Genomic DNA, 26285 nt, shown 5'->3' with positions numbered 1-26285 from the left:
TTCTGCTTTCTACTTGATGCCCTCTCTTGACACTAACGAAACTTTTTCTTCCCATTCTCTGGTCATTCCAGGATGCCTACAAGCTCCTGCTGCTTCTTTTACCTCTTTCTTAAGCACAAATGAAACCATACTTGCAATCTCTCCTGAAATACAACATTTCCAGTTTATATTGGAAAGCAGCAAATGAATCATCTGTGGTTGCTTTTTTCTTAGCATTGTATTGGATGGTTCAGTCATCCTGCAACTAAAAACGTACCCAGATTTTCACATTTTGTTGTTTTCAACCGAAAATTCTTCAGCTAACAACAAAAATACTTTTAAACAATCCATACATGTCCTGTACATTTTGTGTTACTAGGTTTTTATTTTACTTCTACTGCTTTCATAGTGCTACATAGTTCAGATTTCTCATCTATCATTAATCAACCCTCTCTAGTTCCAGTGATACTTCAATCTTTTGTGATATAATAATTTCATTTCCATTTGCCTTCATATTCTATCACTAAATTCTCCAGTTTTGTGCAATGAGGTGACAACATATTATTGTATAAGCAGCTCCATACATTCATTTCAAAAAATAATTTCTCCCTCCACTGTCCTTGTGACACATGGTAACTGTTCTTTATCTTCGTCATTATTACTGGTTTACTGAAAGAGTGACTCCAGAAAGAAGGAACTTTGAGAAATTAAGGAACCACCTGCACACAAACTACATCCTCTGAAAACGGGAAACTTGCTGACGAATATGTATTTTTGCTTCTCAGACAACTTAAAACTCAATGCAAGTCACCACCTTGAGCAGATAATATTGTCCTCAACATTACCAAAAAAATCTACAACAATAAACCAATCAAGTACTATATTGAATAAGCTTCATAGACAGAAATAAGTAAGATGTCAATACTGTTTGGTACTGATGGAGTGATGGTGTTCTTGTGGAGGGTTTATTTTTATTTTTACCCCACCAAGCAGTTCTAAACATTTATTGCACTCTGCTTTACTGCTCTAAAGTCTTACTGAGGAATAGCTGACAAATTTCAGGCAGTTAAGCGAGGTGGGCTATTTTAATAATACTATTTCAGGTGTTATTTCACCTTGGGGAAAAAACCTAATAGTACATTGATATTTGAAAAGAGGGAAATATCAATTAATTCCTCCAGAGAAGCACATCCAGTTTCTTAGCATGCTTCACTATATTTAAGGAATATTAATTTGATTTGAAAAATAATTAGCTTGGTATCAGATCAATTAAACCAAAATTCCAATTTATGTAATTTACTTCAAATGTGAGCAACTCAAACCACTTTGGTATCTTTCTTCACAAACATGTACATGCAAGCAGTTCTGAACAGGTAAAGGAACATAAAACTGAAACAGCAGAACTGAAATGTGTGTCTGATTCCAGCCCTTTCCTATTCTTTTATTGATCAGGGCTCTGATCAACTGGACCCTGCTGACACTTAATCATCTGTTTGCAGCCAGCAGATGAGCACCAAGAGCCAGCTCTGCCAAGAGGTGGATTCTACTGCCAGCCAAAGAAGAGTCTGAGGGAAAAAATGTAGAAGAACGTAATATAACCAATGCTGAATTAGGTAAGTACAGACTGCAGATACAGTATTTGCTCACAGACATGTAAAGGCAATCACTGAACCTCATTTACCTTCAGTGAAAAAGCAATAAATGGAATGTAGGAAAGTTGGAAGTGGGGCATTTCTTTATTTAACATGCAACAATAGTATAAGTGCACCATCCTTGCCTGTGTGAAACTAGATAAATTACAAAGAGAGACACAGGAGCATATAGGGTGTGGAAAAAAATCCAAGTTTTTCCAACAGTTACATTTTTGACTGCTTGAAAAACCTCCATTGCTTTGTATCTTAAGCCAAAGTCTGTAACTATGTTTATGTAAACTTCCTCAATTGATACAACACAATTCCAAAATGAGCAAAGCATCACCTTCTTCCCTACAAAAATGTCCAATGTCAAGAAAACACTCACCTTTTATTGTGGATAGGGTCTGATCTTTCAGAAGATCACCTTACCACCATGATAAACAGCTGCAGTGTTTATCACCAAAGCTTCAGCTCAATTATTTTATTAACAGCTCTAACCTCAGAGTCCCCACCCACTCGTGTTTGTTGCCCCAATTTCCTGTCTTTGCAGAAATTTCAAAGAAAAAATTACCACACTGCAGAACTGAACTTCTTAGTGCTGTGCCAATTTTAGTTCTCCTGTCAACACTTCTAAATCCAACAATAAGGGTTTTTTTTTAATTAACATTTAAGATTTGTTGTGAAATATACCTATAAATTTGCCCTTTATCTCTGACTTCTAGCAATATTAAAATAATTTTCTCACACCAGAGTGCAGCTGAGTAGATAGGAGAGGAGAACTAAGGTGCATAAAACTTTGACATTTTTGAATTTTAAATTTCACCTCTGTCTGCTCAACCTGGATGCTTCTACTGCACCAGCACAGGGCACTGACAATTAACAGAATAAGCCATTTTCAGATTTAATTTAATACCTGCAGAGACATTTCTAAAAGTTGAAAGCAGTCCCATCTATTTGAGTAGTGACAGAAACTGAAAACTTTACCTGCCCCCAAGTCTTATGAGCTGCAGTGTTACAGCAAATACAAAAAATAAACCCAAACACTCAAAACTGAGTAGCAGGGATGGAATTACATAATGCAACTAAAAAAACCCATGACATTTTATTAGCTCAGCTACAGTACAGAAAGCCTTCAAATACAGAATTTGTTTGGCATCCACAGCTGAAGGGCTAAAACCTTGCACAAGGTGGGAAAGAATAAAGGTGTTGTTTGGGAATACAGGTGGGAATTTAAAAAATAATCTCTGTTCCAAAAAGAAACATAACCTGAAGCCACAGCTTTGCTTTGTATTTTGACAAGGAGTACAGGGAACACATTTCTCAGCAAATCTGACAAATACTGCTGCCAACCAAGAGGGCAAAACTATGGACAAATCTGCAAGGTACACTGCACAAATGACATATGCAATTTAAAGCACCTGAGAAATTATTTAATAGACCTCAAAAAGTGCATAATTAAAGCAAGGTTGAATTTTTGGAAACAGAGACTCCAATTTATGATAGGGAGTTTGCAGATACAAATGACTGACACCCTCTCACTCAAAGTCCCTGCTCTCAGCTCCCCGTGCACACCAGAACTGAGCAGCCCTAGAATATTTTGCAAGGACTCTAAGAGAAACCCTAACCCTTTAAGAATTCTCTCAATTCATGACTTGATTGAACCTTTTCTATTCTTATTATGTGCTTTTATTAAGTTTCTGGGAATTCTTATGAGGTTTCATGGATTGTGAATATCCTGCAATAAATGAGGCAAAGAGAAAAGCTGTAATGAAAACTATAAAAAAACCTCCCCACAACAACAAAAAACCCTAAACAACAACAAAAACCCAAAACCAAACAAAAAACCAAAACACCCACAAAAAACCTAAACAATTGCAGCAACAGTCGTCTGAACGCTGAACTTAGTGCTGCATGAAGATTAAGAAAACAGCACCTACATAATGTATGAGATTTATTACAAAATATATCCTTCACAGTAATGATAAAAATTCCATGTTTAAATGTTAAATGTAAAGGTTTCTACAATTTAGAAAAAAAAATCCTTCAGCTAATTTAAAGTAAAATACTGAGAACAAACAGCTAAGCCTGCTTCCTGTAGATAAAAATTGCTTGTTTTATTTAAATGGCTGTTAAAAAATTTTATTTCCCTGTCTCGTGCTCTGCACCCACGTTTCACTCAGCGTGTAAAGGCCAGAGCAGCTAGCCATTACTTGTGGCAATCAACATTTCCCAACTTAGAGCAAACAGATCACTCCAGTAACATCTCAGTGTAATTCTCTATGTTCATTTTCTCACCATGAAATGATTCAAAGGTTTGCTTAAACAGCATTAATTCAAATAAGGCAGTTTCTAATTAGGTATTTTGAAGAAATCCAAGTGTAAATCTGGATAACTCTACAAAAAACCACTGAAAATATTGCTTGAACTTATCTTGAATTAATCTTCCTATGCAATAATAATAAAAGCAACAGCAATTATTTCAACACATGTGCCCACCTGGTTCTCAAGAAAGACCTTGAAAAGCCACCAAAAGAATCCCACTGCCTGAGAGGTTAAAAAGCTGTTCAATGCTACCATGACTTTGCCTGATAAAGACACACCACAAAAAAGAAAGGCCAGTTACAGGAATAAAACCCACACTATAGCTGGAAAATCTTAGAAAACAAAATTTATCTTCTGTATGAATACAAAAGGGCTGACAGCTACTCAGCATGTCAACCTGAGATGCAAATGTTTAGAAGACAAAGAATTAATGTTTTTAAATTAAGTTTCTTGAACAACACTGCATTCTAGAAATGTTTTCTTTTTCAAGCTTTTTTCACTCTCGAAAATATGAAAGGTCTTTAAAATTAAAAATAAATTAATTGCACACTGTCATGAGGAAGACAGAAGAAGCAGCTGATTTGTTAAAAGCCTTTTGAGATGTATTTGTTACAATACACCATTATTTCATTTCACTGATATAAACATATATGCCTCAGACATCAATCATCAACACTTAGAAACTCAAAATATGTGGATAAATGCTCTATTTCTTCATAAAAAAGCAACAACAGAAAATAAAATTCCTGAGGATGGAAGAGCCAAGCATTTTATTAACTAAAAGAAGCCAAGATTTATGAAAATAAGAACAGTTCCAGCCATGGCTTTTGATTTTATTGACTTCATCCATTTTATCCAACTATATTTTATAAACTACAAGTGACCCCCAGTAGAACTTGCTGGGTTTTGCTGCAAAGGGAAGAGTGCCATCTACTGCATAAGAGTTTCTGAAATGATAAAAACACTCCTCAACACAAACTATCAGCTCTCCTCCACTCTCTTGACTTGTGGGGAATTGCCAAGTTTAGAGTGCACCAAGAAAAATAGTTTTTAACTGATTCACAACTGTCATTCAGTGAAGTGAAGCTCACCTGTCACAGTGCTGAGTCTCCTGAGTACTAAAAAAAAGTTGCTCCAAGTACAAATCTAAATTAACTCACATTTCCAAAGCAAATTAAATGGAGTAAAAAACAGTTTTACACAGAAAAAAAATGGTTTTATAAAATCTATTTGTTGAACCAGTATTTCTGCCCCCCAAACCTAGCAAGCAGCTATCTATCTTTGGTGGGCTGAGCTAAAACCCAAATTAGATTCTAATGCACAGAAAAGGGAAATAAGGGGTGGAGACAGGGAAGGAAATCAAGGCAGAATTCACCAATGCTCTTAGGAACAGTGTCTGCAGGCACTTGGAAAATGCAGGCACTTTGCTGGATTCACTACTAGAAGTCTGCAAGTGTGAATTTCAACTCTGGAGTTCCTTAAGGGGCTAAAAGACATCTCAGATCTTGGTAAAAGTAGAAGCAGAAAAAAAGGACAGGGCTGCCCCTTCTCTACAAGGACTCTATTCATGATCAGAGCAAACTGCCAGGTGGATGTAGAAGGTGCTTTATTATGGAAAACAGCATCATAATTTCTGAAGAAATAACTAAATTTATGTTTCAAATCTTTTATTGTAATCACAAAACTGCTCAGGAACCTGGAAAAAAATTAAGTAATATATTCCTGATTAGCCAACCACTCTGTGACCAAATACCTTCAGAAGCAGCTCACTTTTCATAGTAAAATGCCTCACAGAGACTACAGTGGTAAAGCTGCTCTCACAAGTAAGACTCACTGTACTTGTTTCTAAAGGAAATACACGTGTACAGTTGCAAGATATTATTACAGACAAAAATACCCATTAACTCAGTATTTTAATGGAGTCTTTTAACAGCAGGAGACCATTCTTTGTAATAAAAACAGCACAGAGAGTAATACAGGTAACAACAAACTATGCAGACTGAAGGCTATCCTAAGTGTTTAAAATACATAAATGGGGGAAATATTAAGGAACGTAAACTACTTACCTTGCAAATACCCTGTCTTTATTTGCTCTTTCTTTACCATACTGCACAGATTGCACCTCTGTTCTCCCACTGGAAAGCAAAACAAAATCAAGCCACTAAATCCAACATGATTAAATAACAATTTCTTTTTAAAAATTGAACCATCTCAACAAAATGCCTAAATTCTGTTTTCAGTCATGCTCAAGCAATTGCCCTAGCTTCAGTACAGCATAACCTTAGAAAGCATATGGTAGAAATATAAGTCTTCTTTCCAAATAATTTTAGATGTAACAAAAGCTTTCCCTTTTGTTTGCTTTTTTTAACCAAAGCAATAAGAAATTTCTGCTTGGATCTCTGGGTAACACATAATAATAGTTCCTGTTATAGCCACTGTTAAAAATTTACAGCATCTCTTCCATACTCTTCCCAAACTATTCACTGAATTGCTAGTAACTTAGTTGCTACTTAGTTTAGCAAAATAACACAAAAAAATTACATGATAAACACATTAGGATTGTATTCTTCTATGCAACTTGTCAAAACTAAGTTTAGATCTTGGAACTTGCTGACTTTTCATACAAGACCAGATGTCTTGTGTCAAATCAAAGATTCTTAATAATATTTCATCATTTCTCTTCTAGAAAAAAATACCATTTTTGAGTATCTATCAGCACTTAAGAATTGGTGACAAGATATCAGCAACACTCACTCTTGTAGCCACTTCTCCATTAATAACTTCAGAACAAGCACAGAGCCTCCTACAGGGATATTTACATAATGAAACCAAAGAATCAGCTATTTCCACCTTCATATTCCAGAACTAGTGGATGTGTGAAGACCTGAGAAACAGATCAGCTGCAATCTTATGAAATTCAGTGAAGGGAAATGCAAAGGCTTGCAGCTGAGGAGGAATAACCCCTTGCACAGGCTGAGTGCCAACTGGCTGCAGAGCAGGTTTGCCCAGCACAGGTGAGAGCACATCTGGAATGCCTGGTGGTGTTCCAGAGCTCCACAAGTCAAGCAAAGGACCACAAACACAACTGAGGCTCTGCAGCATCTGAGGGATGGGGAAAGGCTGAGGGAGCTGGCACTGCTCAGCCTCAGGAAGAGAAGGCTCAGGAGGATCAAATGCCACAAAGGGAAAGTAAAAACTACAGCCAGATGCTTCTTAAGGGAGTCCAGAGACAGGACAAGAGGCAATGAGCACAAACAGAAATATGAGACATCTTAATCAGGGCAGGCAGCAAGGACAGGGCTACAAAACAACAGCCTCATCACCCACCAAGACAAAAGAAAGGCTTTACTTTAAGATAGTTTAACACTGAACCAGGTTGCTGAGAGATGGTGCAGTTTTCCTCCTTAGAGACATGTAAACCTGGCTGGATATGCTCCTAGGCCATGCTACAGTGGACCCTGTTAGAACAGGGCACTGGACTCAACAGTGTCCAGAGCTGCCCTCCAACCTCTGCCATGCTGCAAACCCAGGAAATTTCTCTTTCCATTCCTGCTGCCAGCAAAATTGCTGGGGTTACACATTTTAAACTCCAACAAGCAGTAAGTTGGCTGTATTTGCCTATATTCCTTTCAAATAATTCTATCATTCTATTTGTCCTTCTATAACTGCTACTAATAACTGATTTAAGGTTTTCAGAGAATGCTCCTGCTCTTTTCTCTTTTTTCAGCACTGAACTTGAGCTACTATTTTCTTGCCTATTTACCCCTCATTGTGAAACACCACCAAAACCTACTGTGGATTTCAGATTTTACTACAAAACTCTGTATCACTGCAGTGGTAAATTCCCTCCAGTGTGAAAAAGGAACCTGCTTGTTTCCCATCTGGTTAAAAGAGATGCTAATACACAGTAAAACTCCTCATGTTTTTTCACAAGTATTTGGTGAGGAATACTGTAAGAACCACTTTGAAAAACCCAAAGGCAGTGTAAAGAAGTCACCTTTGCTCACTAACCATCTTCTAGGTCCCTCTTGGAAGCTCTATTAAAAAAAAATCCTAAATATTCTTTAACATTTGATGCATAGAAGTATTTTAGACCACTGGAAACAGATTATGCAACAATTCAATAGTTCAAAAATTTCATATCCTCAATTTCTTTCAAAAGTAGAGATAATTCTGTCTAGACCTGTTAGTTCTGTACTTTACTGACTGCTTTTGATCATACAGATGTTGGCTAGAAGTCTCTAGTCCAATCTCCTGCTGACACTAGGTCATCTCTGGCCATGGCTTTGTCTAGCTGACTTTTGAAAGCCTTCACTGACAAAGAACCCACAGCCAGTCCAGGTAACTTGCTCTGGCAACACAGCTCTAAAAAAAATTAAACACTTTGCCTCATGTCCATCCAGAATCTTCATGGTGAAATCTCACCTGCCTCTTACCAGCACCTTGGGTCCATCAGTAGTAACATCACCCTTGAAGTAGGTTTAGGATTGCGGCTGAATTCCCCCTTTGCTTCCTCTTCACCAGATTAAACAGGCCTAGTGCCCTCAACCTCTCTTTGTGGGCCATGTTATTACTGTTACACTGCCTCTCAACAAGCCCTCAAGCCACTTGCAGAAATTCCAGACTTTTGGCTGTTCCAGCAACTTTAATGACCTTCCTCATTTTTATGCAGTTTCCCTTTTCATCTTATGTTAACTTAAGTTGGATGTCATCATCAAAGAGCTGTAATAGTAACCACAATGATTCAGATTCAAAATCTTTACAGAAATGAAAAAGCTTCCTGAAATTCTCTACAGCAACACTGAGTCAAGTCTCAATGTTGAAATCATAGAATGCTGTTTCCCAAATGGGTACTGTGAATGCTGGTCAAAAACAGATGCTATAAACAGTTAGCCACTGAATTACTTTCCTCTTTATACATTTATGCAATTCACAAGTGTGACAGAAATAGCCTGTTATTCTGTTTTCTAGCTTTTCATCATGTCCCTTTGTACGTCACAGACACTACTGCCATTCTAGATGGATGATTAGTAGCAGCTCTGTTATTCTCTGTTTCAGGCATGATTTAAACCACTGGCATTCTGCATTACTTGCAGAGACAGTTAATTCAGTCACTGAACAGATTTCTTTTTTTAAATAAGAAGTATAAACCAGCAAAACCCAAAACCACCCACTCCAGCATTACAGGGATTATAATTACTCCACATTCATTCTGTGCACCTCCAAGCTTTTTGCCTATTATTTTAAGTTCATCCTTAAAGGTTATGGATTTAATTTCCTCCTCATTTTCTAAAGTTCTGGGTTTGATACAGAACGTGCATGTCCTTTGTTTTCACCTAATTCCTATTTGTATATATGTAGATAAGTGAGCTTTACTTGTACAAGCTTCTTTTCAGTGATTTCTATTTGGTATTTATTTAGGTCTGTTTTGTTGCTATTGCTGCATGCAGTACCTGAGACTCAACAGTTTTCAAAAAGACCGGGTCAAATACTTTGAAATTTTAAGACAACATTTTTAAGATAAACATAACCCAGCAGGAAAACAGGCCAAGAAATGCTGCTTGGGAGACAATCTCAGAGCACTAGTGCAATAATGACCACTAATAATGTAATAATTGTATTTTCAAGCTATCTTAAAAAATTAATGACATTTGAAACTCAGGCCAACAGGGAAGGGAAACAGTTGCAGGATTCAAAACCTACTTGAATTACATCTGAATATAGATTCTAGATCATTCCCTGAGCTCACTACTCATATTTTTTCCCATATATTTCAAATCAGCACTTACCAGTACCGGAACTTGGAACCCAAAGTGAAATAATGTGCAAAAAAGTTCTTCTGAGGCGGGAGGGGTCTGTCCAAACGGAAGAACGTGTGATGCTCCACACAGGCTTTCCACAAATTCTTACATGCTCGGTAATTCACCATGTTGAATCCCAGTAATGTTTCCCTAGATTCATGCTAAAAAATGAGAAAAATGTATTTCACATAAGAATTATTCAAAGTTCTTTTTGAAACTAAGAAATATTGTTGGCTTTGGGGTATTTTTTTAAATAATGATTTTGAAGTGGGACTTGAATTTTCTATTAACTTTATGTATAACAAACCCTTTTGAAATGCCTTTACAATTTCTATAAAGAATTTTTTTTGTTCCCCTGAGTTATTTTTATTTTAAAAACAGCCTGCTCAAAGGTTAACAGTCTGTTTAGTTATGTAGAAACAAATCTAAAAGGTATGACCCAAACAACACGGAAAGAATTCCCTGATTTGGGAGCTCAAAGACAATGTGCCTCTCTGTTCAAAACTACAGCTAAAATGAGTAATTGTCATGAACACGTGGCAGTTGAAGATTGGGAACAGGTATTGATCTCAAGAATAAATGACAGTTTCTACTTCTAAATGATTGACTAGATTCCTGGGAAATGCAAAAAGCAAAATGGCAAAGCAAGCTAAGCTGTTCTGCCTGTTGAGAGAGCTTGATAACAACCTCGGTAGGTCCAGAAATATCAGCAGCATTTTTCTTTCTCTTCACAGTACTAAATTCTCCCCAACATTTTGCACACCTTAACTGATTTAACTTAGCAGTAAAGTCCTTTTCCAAGTTAAGCTTTTGTCGGTCTGCTCATCTTCAGATCTGAGAAACCAAGGCACAGAGACCTGCAATTCTTTCCCCAGTGTTGTATTCAGGAACAAGAATGACATTATTTTCAGCCACCGGACAAATTTAGAGCAAAATAAAATTTTGTTTGTTTTAAATCAATCAGCAAATTCTAACTCCTTATTGATGAACTTTACGAAATTATATTCAAGAAACTAAATCCTGATATTTTAATTCAATTACAAAGATTACTTATAGCTGTTTTTAATTCGCAAGTATTGCCAACTGCTCCCCGTATTTTCTAGACATGTGAACAGAACGATTTAAAAATCAGAAATCAGAAACAAGATAACAGAAATTAAGCCCATTATCTATGCAGTTATAAAAGGCTTTATCAACAACCTAAAAGTCAAACAATATAAACAAGGTAGATTACTATTCTGCAAGAGAGCAACTAGGTATAATTATGGACTGCCTTCACCTGGATCCAGTAAAGGATGAAACAGCTAAAATTTTAGATTCTATCAACAAGTAATCATGATGTAGCAAATTTTCATGTTCTGTCAGCCTTTTAAACAGTTGGAAAAGAAAATCTGACAAGTTACATGAGCTGGTGATCATGCATTTAATGTCATTCAAAGTATTATAATTATGGGTTGGGGAAAAAAAAACATAACCTGCTGTTTCCCCTAGTTTGTATTCCAGAAACGAGTTGATGTGAATCTCATTCCACCATCTGATCAGTAGATCAGACATGAAGCTTGAAGGAGGAGCTGGTATGGCAGGATGAGAAGGAGCTGCAGCAAGATCAACTTAATTGTAATGCAAGACAGCACTTTCACAGGAACTTGGTGTGCTAGAGCTTTAAAGGTACCTTAACAATAGTTCTATTCACAGCTTTTAAAGCTTTCATTGCAGTGCAGGGAGAACTGATCCTCAAATCCTACCCTTCATCTCAATTACAGCTAGGAAACATTGTTTAAGATAAAGAATAATATATGATATTGGCTCCTAAGTGCACTCATCCCTCCCCTATTCACCCCTGAAGGTTTTGTTATATTCCACTGTAACTTGGGCACTTGAAATTCATCTTAGCTGATGATTCTGGGGTGCAAGGTCTGGTTCTACTGCTGGATTTAGAGAAAAGCTGCCCCTGTATTCCTTGGAAACAGCAGGCTTGAATCAATGTGGGCTCAGCACAGGACCCCTGGCTGACATTTGTAATACCCATGGTAGTTCAGCTGAAAACACATAAAATAACAGGACAGTTCTACTGCAGCCCTGCAGTCCAAGGAATGCTTTTACAGCACAAGGCTCCAGCAAGATGCAGCATGCTCTGTGGTCTGATAATGACATGCAGGCATTTCAGGGGGTTGTGTCTGCTATGTTAGACAGTGTCAGAGAGTCACAGCAGGATTCTGCTCCAAAATTATTATCTTACTAATTATGTCTGTGGTTTTTATTAAAGAGAGGAAAACAGTCTGCTTGCCATGGAGAGGAAGAGTGAAGCAGCTGGGATGCAATACTGGTAATGAAGATCTGGGCCCCAGCACAAAACATCAGTAAGACAAATAGAGGAAGGATAGAGTGAAGTCCAAGTCATCTTTGTGATTTCTGTAACTAAAAACGCAAACCCAACAAAAAAGCAGCCTGGATATTGGTGCTCCTCTCACACAGAACAGCTCAGTACTTGAATCAGCACCTTGAGTGGGGCCATTCATTCAAACCCACCTTTGCCTGTTTTGAAACAGTGACTCCAGAGCACTGCTCCAATCTCTTGCTGCTCAGGAAAGAAACTGGGTTGTAAAATTTACTCTTTTACTTTGGCTAAACAAGGAAAAATCCCAGGGGAAAAAAAGCAGAAATTCCCTACCCTATCTCAGAGAGACAGAGTTGTGCTTTATAAATTAGGCAGCAATCAGGTAGGCATCTAATGAATGCCAGTGCTACTTAAGATCTAGTATGTACTCGGGCAGATAAGCCCATGCACCACCTTGTGATTTCAGACGAAGTTCTTTCTAAAAGTCAGTCAAAAAAAGTCAGACAAAATTCAAAGCACAAACTTCATATACATAACCTATAATTAAAAAAAATAAAATCAATTATCTTGGCCACTCACTGAAACCAGGTTTCAGTTATGGCCAGAAACTTATAATATTGTTTAGTTCCTGACTCAGGTAGTTTTTCAATGGACATTTGCCTTCTTGAAGAGCAAAATAAAATGCTGAGCAGCTTCTTTGGCTGTCAAAGAATCAAGATCACAAAAACATGCTGGATGGTATTAAGAGCTTGATGCTGGCTATTGATATTACTACAGCCAAGGGTGCAACTGAATAAAACCAGAGAAGTGTAGGGAAACATCTAGAAAAATAAAACTACTGAATTATTCTTAAGCAGCTTCAAAGCATGTAAGGGATGCAGCATACAGAGCAGGCAGAACAAAGTAAGGTATGATGGAGAAAAATGCTATTGAAGTAATGGCTCAAGAGGCTTCTAATGTTGGATGAAGAAGTTCTACATATAACATACTTTTCCCCCACAAAACCATAAAAAAACAACGGGGAAAACCTACTCCAGTGGATATATGCTCCAGCCATAGGATTGTCAGAATGCTCCACCAGCTTCCACTCAATATTGTATTGTACTACCACTGGAAAATGACTGTGACATTCAACTGCTTCATCTCCCTTCATTTAAGTGATTTATTTAAACACTGATATAATCTAATGAAAGTAGGCAAATAATTCTTTACTTATGTTGCTGCCTTTAAGCTATGCCAAGTCAGCGAATAAATGTAATAGGCGATTATGAGATAAGGCACTTGCACTTTTGAGGGCAGTTGCAATTAAAAGCTCTCAACACTTATTAGCAGTATTTGAAAAATATCTTTTTAGAATTATATAAAAGTGTATGTAACGCAGTTGGGGAAAAAAAAACCAGTGGAAAATTCCTTTCCCAAGACCACTAACTTAATGTTCTACAGCATCTCAGCTTTGCATTCAAATAAATGCAGTTTCTCAGATGTACAATTTGTTATGTATTTACACACCAGTTTAAAACACATCATCAGCATACCATGAATGTATTTCCCCTGCCACATCGTAAATAGGTGATTTAAAATATGCACTCAAAGCACTAGACCAGAGATATTTTACATACCAAATGTGCAATCACTGAGTCACTTCACCTAGTTTCTGCTGCCTAAAGAGAGTCATTTAGGCTCCCTTTATTGTTAATGGGAGAGAAAACAAAAGCAAAAGGAAAAATATACCACCAGAGAACAACTTAATCCATCCTAAAACATACTTCCTGTTGAGGCAAGATATTTCAGCCTTTGCATGTGATTATTACAGAAGAAATGTAATGATGAGCTTTGGTGAGCCAAGTATCATGAATCAGAGAATATGTTCTTTTAACCAAACTGATGCTGAATATAGGTGAGATGAATCTTATCCTATTAATCTAGTCAGGGAAAGTAACTCTGGAAACAATAATTTTAATATTAGCTGTAATTAAAAAATTAGTTTAAGTATGACTTCTTTGGAAGCCAAATTTGAGCTCTGATCTTAAGATATTCATGATTTGGAATAAATGAAAATTAAGTTCTTGCCGCCAGTTTTCATCTGATACACAGAGTTAAAGGAAAAACACTACAAGGTTTTTTAATTTGTTGGCTTGGATAAGATGTCTCAGATGAGAAATTACATTAATTATATAAACTACATCCTCATGCAAGAAACAATATGTAGAGTATTAAAAAGCAACAGAGAAATAAGATGAGAAAGCTATCTTGGTATTACCTTCTATTATAAGTAGGTTTATTTTCTGCAGAAAATAGAGGAAATACTCAAGTACACAGTAACCCAATCCTATTTTATATCTAGGTATCTTAATCTCCAGGGTCCTGAACTCTGCTACCACAGCATTTTCATCAAGTTCTAATATAGGAAACAACTAAGTCCATAATAATTGCAGTCCATAATTTCTGAATTCCAAAAATCCCCCAAATTCTCATCTCACATGCAAATACAACTCTCCTGCAAAGGCAGTTACACACACTGGTATCATGACAAAATTTGACCTCAGCCTGCCTTTAAGAAGAAGCCTGTAGCTCCAGTGGAGTTTTACAAATGCTGTGTCACCCCAATAAAACATTCCCCCTCCACCTTTTTTGTATCACCACTTTTCAGCACATGCTGCATGATGTCTGCTCATATTGACAGACCTGCTCACTTCATGATTGTGAAGGATCTGCTTTTAAGATGCACCTGTTGCTACTCCTTTTAAGATACTCCTGTTTTCAGCACTAGTAGCAGTCACCAGACATGGGCCTGACCTGACAGAACAGGTGTTTCTCTTCTTTAACCACATTGTCTCGAAACCTGGAACAGCCTTTCAGTACTCAAGAGGCATTTCTGCCTAGAGTCATCTTTTATATCTAGTCTGTAACTCTGCATTTCAGGTCTTCAAATCACAGAATCACAGAACATTAAGAGGTGGAAGAGACCTTAAAGATCATCCAATCCCAACCCAGCTCCCACCAGACCAGGTCGTTCAACCTGGCCTTGAACAGTGCCAGGGCACCCACAACCTGCTCCAGTGTCTCACCATCCTCACAGTAAAGCCTTTCAGATGTAAGAATTGCAAAAAACCTCTTAACTAATCTGACAGGGTAATCACATACTCATATTCTTAATAAATTCCTCCATCTTTCCCCAGTGCTGTGTCTGTGATGGAAGCTCATCTCTCAGGGGCACAGAACAATCAATTTTGTGCTGAATTAAATGCTCAGTGGTCCTGTGCTGCTTCATGGGTAGCAAACACACACCTCAAGCAGTGAAACATTCAGCTCCAACCCTTCTCACAAGAAATTCAGAAGTAGGCATAAAAATATGCTATATGTAATTTAAAACTACAAAGGAATTCTTATCTCCTCTGTTTAAATATAAGTAATAAAGTCATCAAGTATTACCAAATCTGAATAATACAAACGAACATGTTTATCAAACATTAATTCACAAGCATATATACAACTGAGGCAGCACTAAGCACTACCTTTACTTTGAGTCTGGTTTTTCATGAAATTTAAATATAATATTGATTTACCTTTAACCTTTTCCACATTTATCTTACATAAACAAGTTACATTTCCTGCATACAAATGTAAAACTAGAAGTATCTAAAATATAAGGCATATGAAATGAAAAATAAAACTTATAAAGCATTGTAATGGTCTATTTGAAACATGAAAGAGCCAGAATGTTGGTGAAACTGGACTTTTAATTGCAGAAAAAACAAATAATCAGCATAGTATCAGTCAGTATAATGCAGACAGGCAGTAGAAGAAATGTCATTGCTTTCAGATCAAATGTAAGACAGTACTCACCAGTTCTTTCCTAAGTTGAATAAAAAACTGCTTGCACTTAAAAGAAATTTTTACAATCTTCAACCTAAATGAAAAACAAACCCACAATATTAAAACATTTCATATACTGAATCATGGTTAAAGGCTTAAATACACCTACTGAAAATATACTTTCTAGAGAGAACATATGGACAAAAAAATAAGGTATCAAAGATTATATAAAATAGTTTCTATAATTTGAAATTTATGAGCTGTGTCTTTATGTTATCCACCAAATTCACTTGTTTACATCCCAAACCCAAGGCAGTTGCTAATTTTGGTATCTTTTCCCCATTCCAAAGCCCAAAGAGCTTTTCTATCCTCAGGTCATTCCAGGCAGATATTCTCTTTTCTCAGGCTGCTTTCATTATCCCTTAGAATATGAAAAAAATCCTTTGAACTTCACCTGATCCCTGAAAAACATTCTTTCTTTCTCTATGTTATTACATGTCTTTAAATATTACCAGAACTTGTTTTAGTAAAATAGTTAAGATAAGATGTAAGCATAGAGATAGGACTCACAACCCTAAAAAAAATTATCACATCATTATGAGGAAAAAAACATTTACAATAACACATGAAAGAGAAAAATCTGCCTACAGACATGTTCACCTTCCAGGTTATTTATAAACATATAAAATACTGACACTAATTGCAGACTGTTTTGGATGGTCACTCTGATAGTATCTACACAAAATGGGAAAAGACTGGCTGTATTTTCATCAAGATCTAATGACACACTTCTTCAAAGAAATGTAATATGAGGATAGTCCATATATTTTATTAAATATACAGGAGTATCACTTTGGTCAAGTAAAAAAGTGAGGTTCAAACTGGAAAAAGAAAAACATAGTAACTTTTTTTACTTGAAAAATGAACAACTGATAAAATACTGCAAACTGACTGGAATTACTACTTGCATATTTATCACTTGCTGAATAAAAACCCCTTTAGACCAGGAAGGATGAGAAGCAAAACATTAACAGACATCTCAGTTGGATATCTATATATAGAAATTATCTTCTTAACTAAATCAAATAAAGACATTTTTCTCCAGGGGATTATTCAGAGCAGGAACCCATGTGGGATGTCCTAATTTGTGGGAGAGTCTTTATCTGCAGTAACATAAAGACACTCCATGAATATTAGTGTTTAAATTATGGTTATTTACATATTTTCCCGTTTCTTTTTTCTTTCCCAGCCTTGCCATTAGTTTAACAGTTAACAATAAAACATTTTTTTAAAAAAAGCAGCAGCAATAACTGTCCTATTTGTTAGTTGGGTTTTTTTTTTAATTCTTAACAAATTCTTGCTATTGGAGTTAGTTCTCAAGGATTTGACACTTAAAGGTGAGTTATATCTTATCTACTGAAATCACATTATTCCCCTGGCAATGCACCAATCTTCTTAAAACCTCCTGTGACAAAAACCTGCTTAAGGATAATGTAGGATGGGTCATATGTTTGCTGGATAGGACATACACTAGTGATTATTAACAGTCTGACTGTGGGAAAAACAGAAAAAAAAACTAGACTATTTAGGCTGCAGCTAATCAACAAGTGTGTTATTACTAATTTTTCTAACACTATGGTGTACAGGACAATTAAAAGAACATTTTAATATATACCTTTTCTAAAAATGGAGCTCCATACACTTTGCATACACATATCAGATTTACTTAGCAATTATTCCATTTATAAAATCATTTACAATCTCTCACTCTTTGGGGTTTCCTCTTCTGCTAAAGAAATTACTACCCTTGGTAATTTACAAACTCAAGGAGAATAATACATACAGGGTTTTAATGTCATCCCATAATTTAGGCTTACAGAGTGAGGTCAGCTGACTTTTAAGCCTGAAACCATTTGGAACAGACTCAAAGCTGTAACATTAGCCAATAAGGTCTAACTCAACTCAAAAGAGACACCACTCAAGTACAAAGAAATGACTCAGCAAAGCTGATTCCCAGCTATTTCAAAAAAATACAGCAAATGAGAGAGTTCCTATGCAGTGCTAATACCCTGCTAGGCACTGAATGAGCATATCCATACTGAGCCCAAGGAAAAGGCATCCTGTCCATGCTTCCTCTCTCTGACTGTTGGCAATGCTGGATAAAAAGGAAAAGCATAGGAACAGGCAGGCACCAATATTATTTTCCTGGTATGATTTCCCATCTCAGGAAAGATGTCTGATTACCTCAGACATCCTAAATAATAAAATATATCTTTTTTAATGAAGAGGTATTTGAAATTCTAGTCTAAAATGCAGATTGTCCTCGAACATGTGGAAGGAATCTCCTGATACCGAGCCCTGGTTCTCACAAGGACTTTGCCACCCCAGCCCTTGGGAGGTGATAAGGCAGCACATGAGCAATCCAGCAAATTCCTTGAGCAAGACCTCTTGGACACAGGTTCTGAACCAGTCACCCAGAGAAGATGCTCCTGGCAGCCCAACTCACAAACAAGAAAGGATTGTCCAGATTTAGTAGCCAAAGACAAAAAGGGCTCCAGCAGCTGGGAGATGGTGAAGCTAAAGATCTGAAAGGAAGGGGAAGGATGCAGAAGACTAAACCATGGGTTCAGGAGGGAACTCCAGTTTGTTCAGAGCTCTGGTGGGCAAAATCCCACAGAAGCTGCTTTTGGGTCAGAGGAACAGGTAGTCAGTCTTAAAGGACAATCTTCTCAATCAAGAACAATCCTGATGTGCTAGAAAATATGCAAGCATGAAAAGAGGCCAGCCAAGATGCACTCAGAACTGCTGATTTGGCTCAAAAACAAGAAGTGCACAAGATGTGTAAGCAGGATCAGATGACCAAGGAAGAACACAGTACCACCTAATCACTGAGGGGTAAAACCAGGAGATCCACAGCACAACTGCAGTTGCAACTGGCACTGGATGCAAAAGGCAACAAAGCTTTCCAGAGATAGAACCACAAACAACAGGCTAAGGAAAGCATGTTTCCAACTGCTGAGCAGGTGGTCTGGTAACAAAGGAAAGGCTGACCTACTCCATGATCTTCTCCTTTGGTCTTCAATCTCCTTGGACTCCCAGGTCTCAGTGCCTGGTAGCAAAGTTTAGGGAAAGGAAGCATTATATACAATACAGGAAGATCAAGTTAGGACACATGGATAAAAGGCAGTGTCCTTTGTTTTCTTCTATTCCACACTTGTCTTCCTCCTGTTTAATTTCTCCCCATGATCAAAAGGTTCATAAAAAGCAATTTAGATATAATATCAAATTTGAGAGTGAGAGGGCAAAGACATTTTACTTGAGTCTTCTCTAAGCAATACAGTTAAGTATTTCCTCCCATGTACATGCACTTCTATCCTCTCACTTGTCTCAAAACTCAGGAGTACTGAAAAACAGGTATCCAAATATCTACTCCACCTATAAAGCACTACATAGCTCCAGCTGCATAGGAGCAAGAATAAGTGGTAGCAAAAAGAAGTAGTATCAGTACTAGTGGCACAAGAGCAGCAGCATGATTATGGATAGAAAGAAAGAGTAATATGTCTATTATTGAGCTATATTGTGGAAATTGCCATTTAAGATTATCACTCATAGCAAAAGAAAGCCTCTAACAGGGTGAAATGGGGAAGGGTGGTTCTTTTTTTTTTTTTTTTTGGTAAAGACCAATTATGTTGGAACTATAGTCTTCACAGCAAGAAATTAATATCCCTGGTGTCAGCTGATATGGTTGAATACAAAGAAGAACTGTTTAGGTAATTACACACACAAAAAAAACACACTCAGAGAATTTAGATCAGCATCCCTGGCATGCAAACAATATGAAGCAGAACTCAGAGAAACCTCCAACTTCCATTAGTGACGTGTAGCTTAATTATGACTTAGATTGTACATACTCAGTAATTTACCAGTGTGATTTAGAGAACCTAGTTCTACTATTGCTGTTTTCCCAAAAATAACAGCAGTAAAATCAGACTGAAATAAAACCTTCCTGATGATTACAGCATTCCATTTGTAATGCAGCCTTAGCCCAGAAATGGCTCCAACATCTCAAAACTCTCACCACATGAAGGATATCTTTCCTGGAATGTGTTACTACTATAAGGGCAGGTCTGACTGACTGGTACAGTAGTTTCAGGTTTATCATTGCAAATTCCAGTTTTAATTTAGCCAATAACCATGAAGATTGGAAATTTAAATGCTTTGTAATTGTCCCAGTCTTACTTTTCTTCAAAGGCATACAGGTAAAATGTTCACCACATTCAGTTGTACTGGCTGCAGATAACACTTTGATATAGCTTCATTTTTTTTCTCTGCAAAAATCAACTAAAATTCAACCAATGACACTGTTTCTCAGCTTGGTAAACCACAAAATATGTAACTTCCTACAATAAACCTTGAGACTAAGCCTAGCACAGAAAACCAGAATATCTCAGAAATTCACTGGGTTGCAGAAAAGATCAAACACACATCAGCAGCAAACAAAAATGCAAAATCAGTAGCAAATGAACAGTTCTGATAATTTCTCCTGAACTAACAGCTTTTGTGCCTGGTGAACTAATGTCTGCTATGATAATCTTATATGACTGACTTCACCCACTCAGAATGCAGCTATAGCAACTCAGCAACACAAGTAATAAGGCTGTCAAAGTGAGCTCCAAGCCAGCAAAGGAAACCAAGGGAAGGTTACTTCTGCAGGAACTAAGAAAGGCATTTCCAGAAAGGTGACATAACTTCTGCAGAGCACCACAGAGGTTATAGAGTACTTCTAAAGAATTTAGAGATTAAAAGATTAACTACAGTAAATGCACTTTTTGGATAATATAATGAAAATGGTTATTTATAGATGAAGAGATGACAACAAATGCTCCACCTCAGTTATTCACAAGTATCACAACTACATTCAATTTCAAGCACACAGTACAATTAATTTAAAGGTCACCAAACCGGTAAAAGCAGTCAATATCTAGTTAATATTTTTCAATTCACCTGTCTCTTTAAAGACTGTAAGCTAGCCCACCACACTGGCCCTGGCTATATAGTTAAAGTATGCTTGCAAACTCCTGAAGAAAAAGAGTATTGAAATTCATTACAGTTTCATTAGAGTTTCAAAGCTGTTTACCAGCACAGCATGCAGACCAGGACAAACCCCTCCCCACCCCCCACAAAATTCCCCATGGCATGTGACATAAATAATTTCAACGTGATACAAAACAACATAAACTTCATCCTTTTAAGAGTGGTAAAAATATTTTGAAATAGCAAATAAAAACATTAAGCAGCTGTCCTTACCAGTGAAAGGTGTTAATTCGTACACGGTTCTTAAAAATGAGTATTCCACCTGACATCACTCCAATCATGATTTCATTGTTACTCTGATCCTTTAAAAAAATAAAGAAAATTATTTGAAGAACATTATAAATATCTTTTCAAACCTCATATATATTCATTCTCATCTCTGTCTAAATACACAAAATAATGTGAAAGGAAATGTGTTTTAATAAGACAAATAAGAAATTAAATTATTCCCTCCTCTTTAGGACAAACCTGAATGTTTGCTCTGAGTTCCTTACAAGCTACCAAAAAATTTCAATTTCCCAAATAGGATCTTCTGTCTTTCACCAACTTTGATGAAACAAATACAAGGGTATTCTGATTTATTAAGAATAGCAGCACTAATAGACTAGCTTGGCATTTGCTACACTAAAAGCAACCAGCAACTTTAATTCCTACCTGAAAGGAAACTGCAATCTCAGAACACAGAGAAGAGAGATTCTAAAACAAACAATATTGCAAGCATATTTAAGTAGCACTTTTTTCTTGAAATATGTTTGCACTCTAATCAAGCACCTGCTATGGAACTCTCAATATGGCATTCAAGGCAACAAAGCTCAACTTGATTAACACACAGATAACTAAGCACAAATATGAGCAAAGAAATGCCCTCTTTATGGTGAAACTGGATATTCAATCAGTAAACCCCAGTAAGGCACCTAAAAGTATAATATTTTTCTCTCTTATTTTCTCTTGTAAGCAAAAGCCAGAAAGGCTCACAAAAAGAAAAGTGTATTTTCCCATAAATCTCAGAGGAATACATTTTTACATTGCAACACTAGTTCATCCAAACTTACCCTTGCATAGTGCAATTCAACTCCATAAAGTTCTAAGGTACGTGCTGTATTGAGATAATTGAACTCTGCTTCTGCAGGAGACAACCCTCTGAAAGAAAGCAGCTGAATCAGAAATGTTCTGACACAACCTCCCACATCAGGCTCCCCAGGTGAGTGCAGACAGAAAATCTGCATTCATTTTACTACTTCTATCCCCACCCTGAAATCTGAATTTCCTTTCTTATGATAAACAGACTGTAACTCAAAAATTTTAACAGAAAAGTATTTATGTTTCCAGAAGTACAAAAGTCTTGACAAGAGCTCACAACATATTTTATCTTAATGTACTTTATAATTTAAATGTTTGTGGAGCCCTAGAATCTGGAAATTAGTTTTACAGTTCTGTATTTGGAATTGGTAATTTAAACTACCATCAACTCACTCAAGTGTCTTTAACATAGCTAAGAGAATTTTCTAAGCCTTTATCTGAAATTAATGCAACATTCTGTACTTTTGAAAGCAAAAATGACCTGATCAAGCAAATGTTTTATAAATATGGCTTACATTTTGTTACATTTAACTAACAAAAGGCACTTAAGTTCTAAAATAGGAAGGAACCATCACTGGAAGTACCACAATGTTACATACTGAAAAAAAATATTTTCCATTGCTTCATTGCCTTTTCCTCTTTCTGAAAGGTCAGAGACTCGTGTACAGGAAAGAGCAGATATTGAAGAAAAGGACTTTGTTACTTCTAAAGCAACTGTTTTACTGGAAAGAGCATCATGACAACAAAGCCCTTATGCTCAGAACAATCCCAAAGACTGAAAAAAAATCTTAAAGAAAATCTATCTGCCTAAGTTAATATCCAACATAATATGCACAAATACTGTTTTCAGAGAACCTTTAACTTAACACGTTCATTATTTCACTAATTTAGATATTCATATTTTGTATAAACCATCAATGGTATTTATTATACAGGTATTTAGTCTAGAAAAAGAAAAAAACCACATTATCTTAAAAGAAACAACCAAAACCAACCAAAAAACCCAACAACCCACCCACCCCAAAACCTTTAAGAAAAAACACTATTTTGTTTTGTATAATAGCACAGCATCAGCAGTCAGGATTTGACAAAGTCAGTATCTTCTGATGTAAATCCTTACATGTGCTGCTGATGTAATTTTGTTATTTCTTTTTCAAAGTCTTGAGGCTGGCTAGGGATGAAAGAATATTCTGAGAGGTAGCCTGGCAAGTTTTCTGAATGGTTGTAGTCTCCCAGCTCAGCTAAAATATTAAAAAGAGAGGTTATTGTTTATTACTGATGTATTTGGCATTGTGCAATGCCCCCAAATTCACATGAGTCTGCTCCCACATAATTTATGATCCACAGCAAAGAAAAACAGAGAAGACATTTGGACTCCCATTTTCCCTTTTGAATAAACAGTCACATTCTCAGTGGGATTATTTAGAGAGAGCTTTGATTATGCACTTATGAAGGAAGTTCATAAAGTGTTTAATTTTTAACAGACAAATTAATCCATAAATGCTGTCATTACAGCTAGCACTAAGTAGAATATATATATATATAGGAAAGTATTCCATTTTCTCTTACTATTTTACTTTTGCTTGTTTTCATGTGATTACACAATTTTATTCTTTTAACACTACAACTGCTATTTCGTTATGAAGATCTGCAAAGTCCAGCTACTCATTCTGCACCAAAATACATTCAGAAGCATTAGAAAAATATTTTTTGTACATTCAATTGTATGTATGAAACAAAGTACACATACATACACCTACATTGGAACTGTTCTACTTGAAACTACTAAAGTGTGTTTACATAAGTTGTAACACTTTCCTAAAATTATAAGAAATAGATTACAATCACATTTGTCAGAAAACAGCATATAAACAACATTTGCTTAAATTCTTTGAAGCTTTCTAACCACAGTAGAAAAAAATTCAGCTTTAAGTATCTGCAATCCATGTAGCAGATCGACAGTGATAGATAAGAAACATAAAATGAAAAGAGGAGAGATAAAAATAATATATCATGATCTGGGCAGGCCTAGCAGCACTGACAAGGCAGATGAAGGCACTTTTTGAGCAGGAGGATGAGGAAAGGAAGGGAAGGCACTTGCATCACCACAAACAGATCCTACTTTAAATAATTTAAAAACTAGAAAATTGGACCAGGTTTCATAATAGAATGCACTCCTTGCTGAAATCCAAGAGTAGAGGGCTGAGATCTGCTATTTACATGTATTTATAAAGAATCCAGGAAGTTTATTACTAGGCAGCTACAGGAGTCATTAGATAGAGCTCTGCACACTGGCAAACTTAGAAGCAGCAGGATGTCATGGATAAATGTAAATACAATGCACTGTGCATACCCACCACTTCTACAGTATTTCCCAAAAAAATGTTATCAAGTTTTCACAGTTCCTGTTATCAAATACTTCATCTTTTCTAAGACTAATTCCTATGGTATGACAGCATTTGCAGAACATTTTTCAGGCAGCTGAAGTGTGGGAGTTTTGTTTAAGAGAAACTGTTCTATTGATTCACCTACAAAAAGGTGACCACTGAGCAAACCATGCATAAAACATGACATTACCATTACTATATATTTTTTATGAAAGTATTAACATGGACACTGTTTCTCTGATATGTACAAAGTATACAAAATACTAAGGTAGATGTAAGTATCTTCAAGAGTAGAAAAACACATGAATGTGAATGAATATATTGGGATTGCTTCATTTCAGCTTATGAAGAAAAACTGAGTGAGGAAGAAAACTAAATCTCAGTTTTCAAAACTCATCTACTCAACTACTACTGGGTGGCTTAAAATTGTAAAGACAGGTATTGAACTTTTTGGCCAGATAAGACCAGAACTCCCTTTTCCACACCTATTTGGAGGTTCACTGTATAGAATGTTAAAAATGTTCTAGTATGTCTTAAGAAATACTTTTTAGTATCATTCTCAAGGCCACAATTCCATGCCTCAGAATGCACAGAAATTAAGGAGTATTGATTTGGGGTTTTGTAACAGCATGGCTTTAAGTATTTTTTCCATATCCAATTCAGCAAAACATACTGGGGGAGGACAACCAATCAATGTCCTTAATCATAAGAAAATTAGCACCATGCCCACAAACACCACAGTATAATACTATACAAAGTACATTCTTTAGAAACTAATCAATAAGACTTTTTATATATTTCAGTACTAATAAGTACACAAACACTAATTATACTTACATTGAACAGCATAGGAAGCCAGAAGAGCAGCAGTATTATAAGGACAGGGCAATCTGTTTTGTTTTTAAAATGATAAATAAATAAAATTACATATTTTATATGACATTTGATTATGAAAACTCTAGTCTTTTATAGTCTATGGAAAAATTTGAAAGGTAATTATTATAAACATTTCCATTGCATAGACAGTGATTTATTCTTAATATGTTTTTATTTTTGCAGGTAAAATCTCCCATTATGAATTTTTTCTTGACCAGATTTGCATTTAATGTTTAACACAAGAAAAATGTCTTACCTTCCAGTAAGAATGTCCTGCTTAATTTGCAAAAAGTACTGGTACCTTATTTAAAAAGCAAACAAAAAACACTACAATTAAAATCAAAATAATTCCATCATTTTTCATCGATTTAATATAATTTGCTATCAGTTAGCGTAAAACTAACACTTGACATTTTGCATGCTGCTTCCTTAACTCTAATAGGAAAGAAATGAAACTTTGCTTAGTAAACTAATACGACTTGGCAAATTAAATGACTTACAGGCTATGAAGTTATACTTCATATTTCACTAAAAGGCTACAAATTTCACATTTTTCCTGCTTTATACAGCAACCACAAGTTGCAGTTTGCATTCTGTGCATGGAGGTACCCTCATACGAATGATCTGTACTCCAGGTAGAAGTAATTTATTCTGAGTATTTGATACTGCTGTGTTTTCATTTATATTCACTATTTTTACCCATTATTTTTAGTATTTTGGAGTTACATTGTTATTACTAAAGTTGAGTACTCCATTATGTCAAACACCTCTCAATTAACTTCCCTTGAGCTTCCAAAGTGTTCTTTAAATTATGATGTGAAAAAAGCTTGTTTTAGAAATTCATCTAGCTTTTTCATGCCCACTCTTTCAAGTCAGGAAGGAGATTGATATAACAAAAAGAACAACCAAACATTTTAAAACACAAACTACTTCCCACCAAACAGGAGCATCAGAAACA

General features: G+C 36.1%; 1 protein-coding gene across 2 annotated transcripts in view; it reads right to left on the bottom strand.

Moving 5' to 3' along the window:
• The window catches only part of PTPN4 (protein tyrosine phosphatase non-receptor type 4), a 109555-nt gene that overhangs the window by 32000 nt on the left and 51270 nt on the right, over positions 1-26285 (bottom strand). For both annotated transcript variants that reach the window (XM_054277560.1, XM_054277559.1), the window contains exons 6-13: positions 25584-25628; positions 25289-25341; positions 23185-23305; positions 22037-22124; positions 21198-21286; positions 15921-15984; positions 9725-9897; positions 6002-6070 (exon numbers count right to left, since the gene is read on the bottom strand). In XM_054277560.1, the coding sequence (XP_054133535.1) occupies positions 6002-6070; positions 9725-9897; positions 15921-15984; positions 21198-21286; positions 22037-22124; positions 23185-23305; positions 25289-25341; positions 25584-25628 (702 nt within the window). The remainder of the gene's footprint in view (positions 1-6001; positions 6071-9724; positions 9898-15920; positions 15985-21197; positions 21287-22036; positions 22125-23184; positions 23306-25288; positions 25342-25583; positions 25629-26285) is intronic.

The sequence above is a fragment of the Melozone crissalis genome, unplaced genomic scaffold (genome assembly GCF_028551555.1).
Source record: "Melozone crissalis strain CALT ecotype California unplaced genomic scaffold, PUWL_Pcris_2 ptg000023l_1, whole genome shotgun sequence".
Classification (NCBI taxonomy): Eukaryota; Metazoa; Chordata; class Aves; order Passeriformes; family Passerellidae; genus Melozone; species Melozone crissalis.
This window is presented reverse-complemented; position numbering and strand designations above follow the sequence as displayed.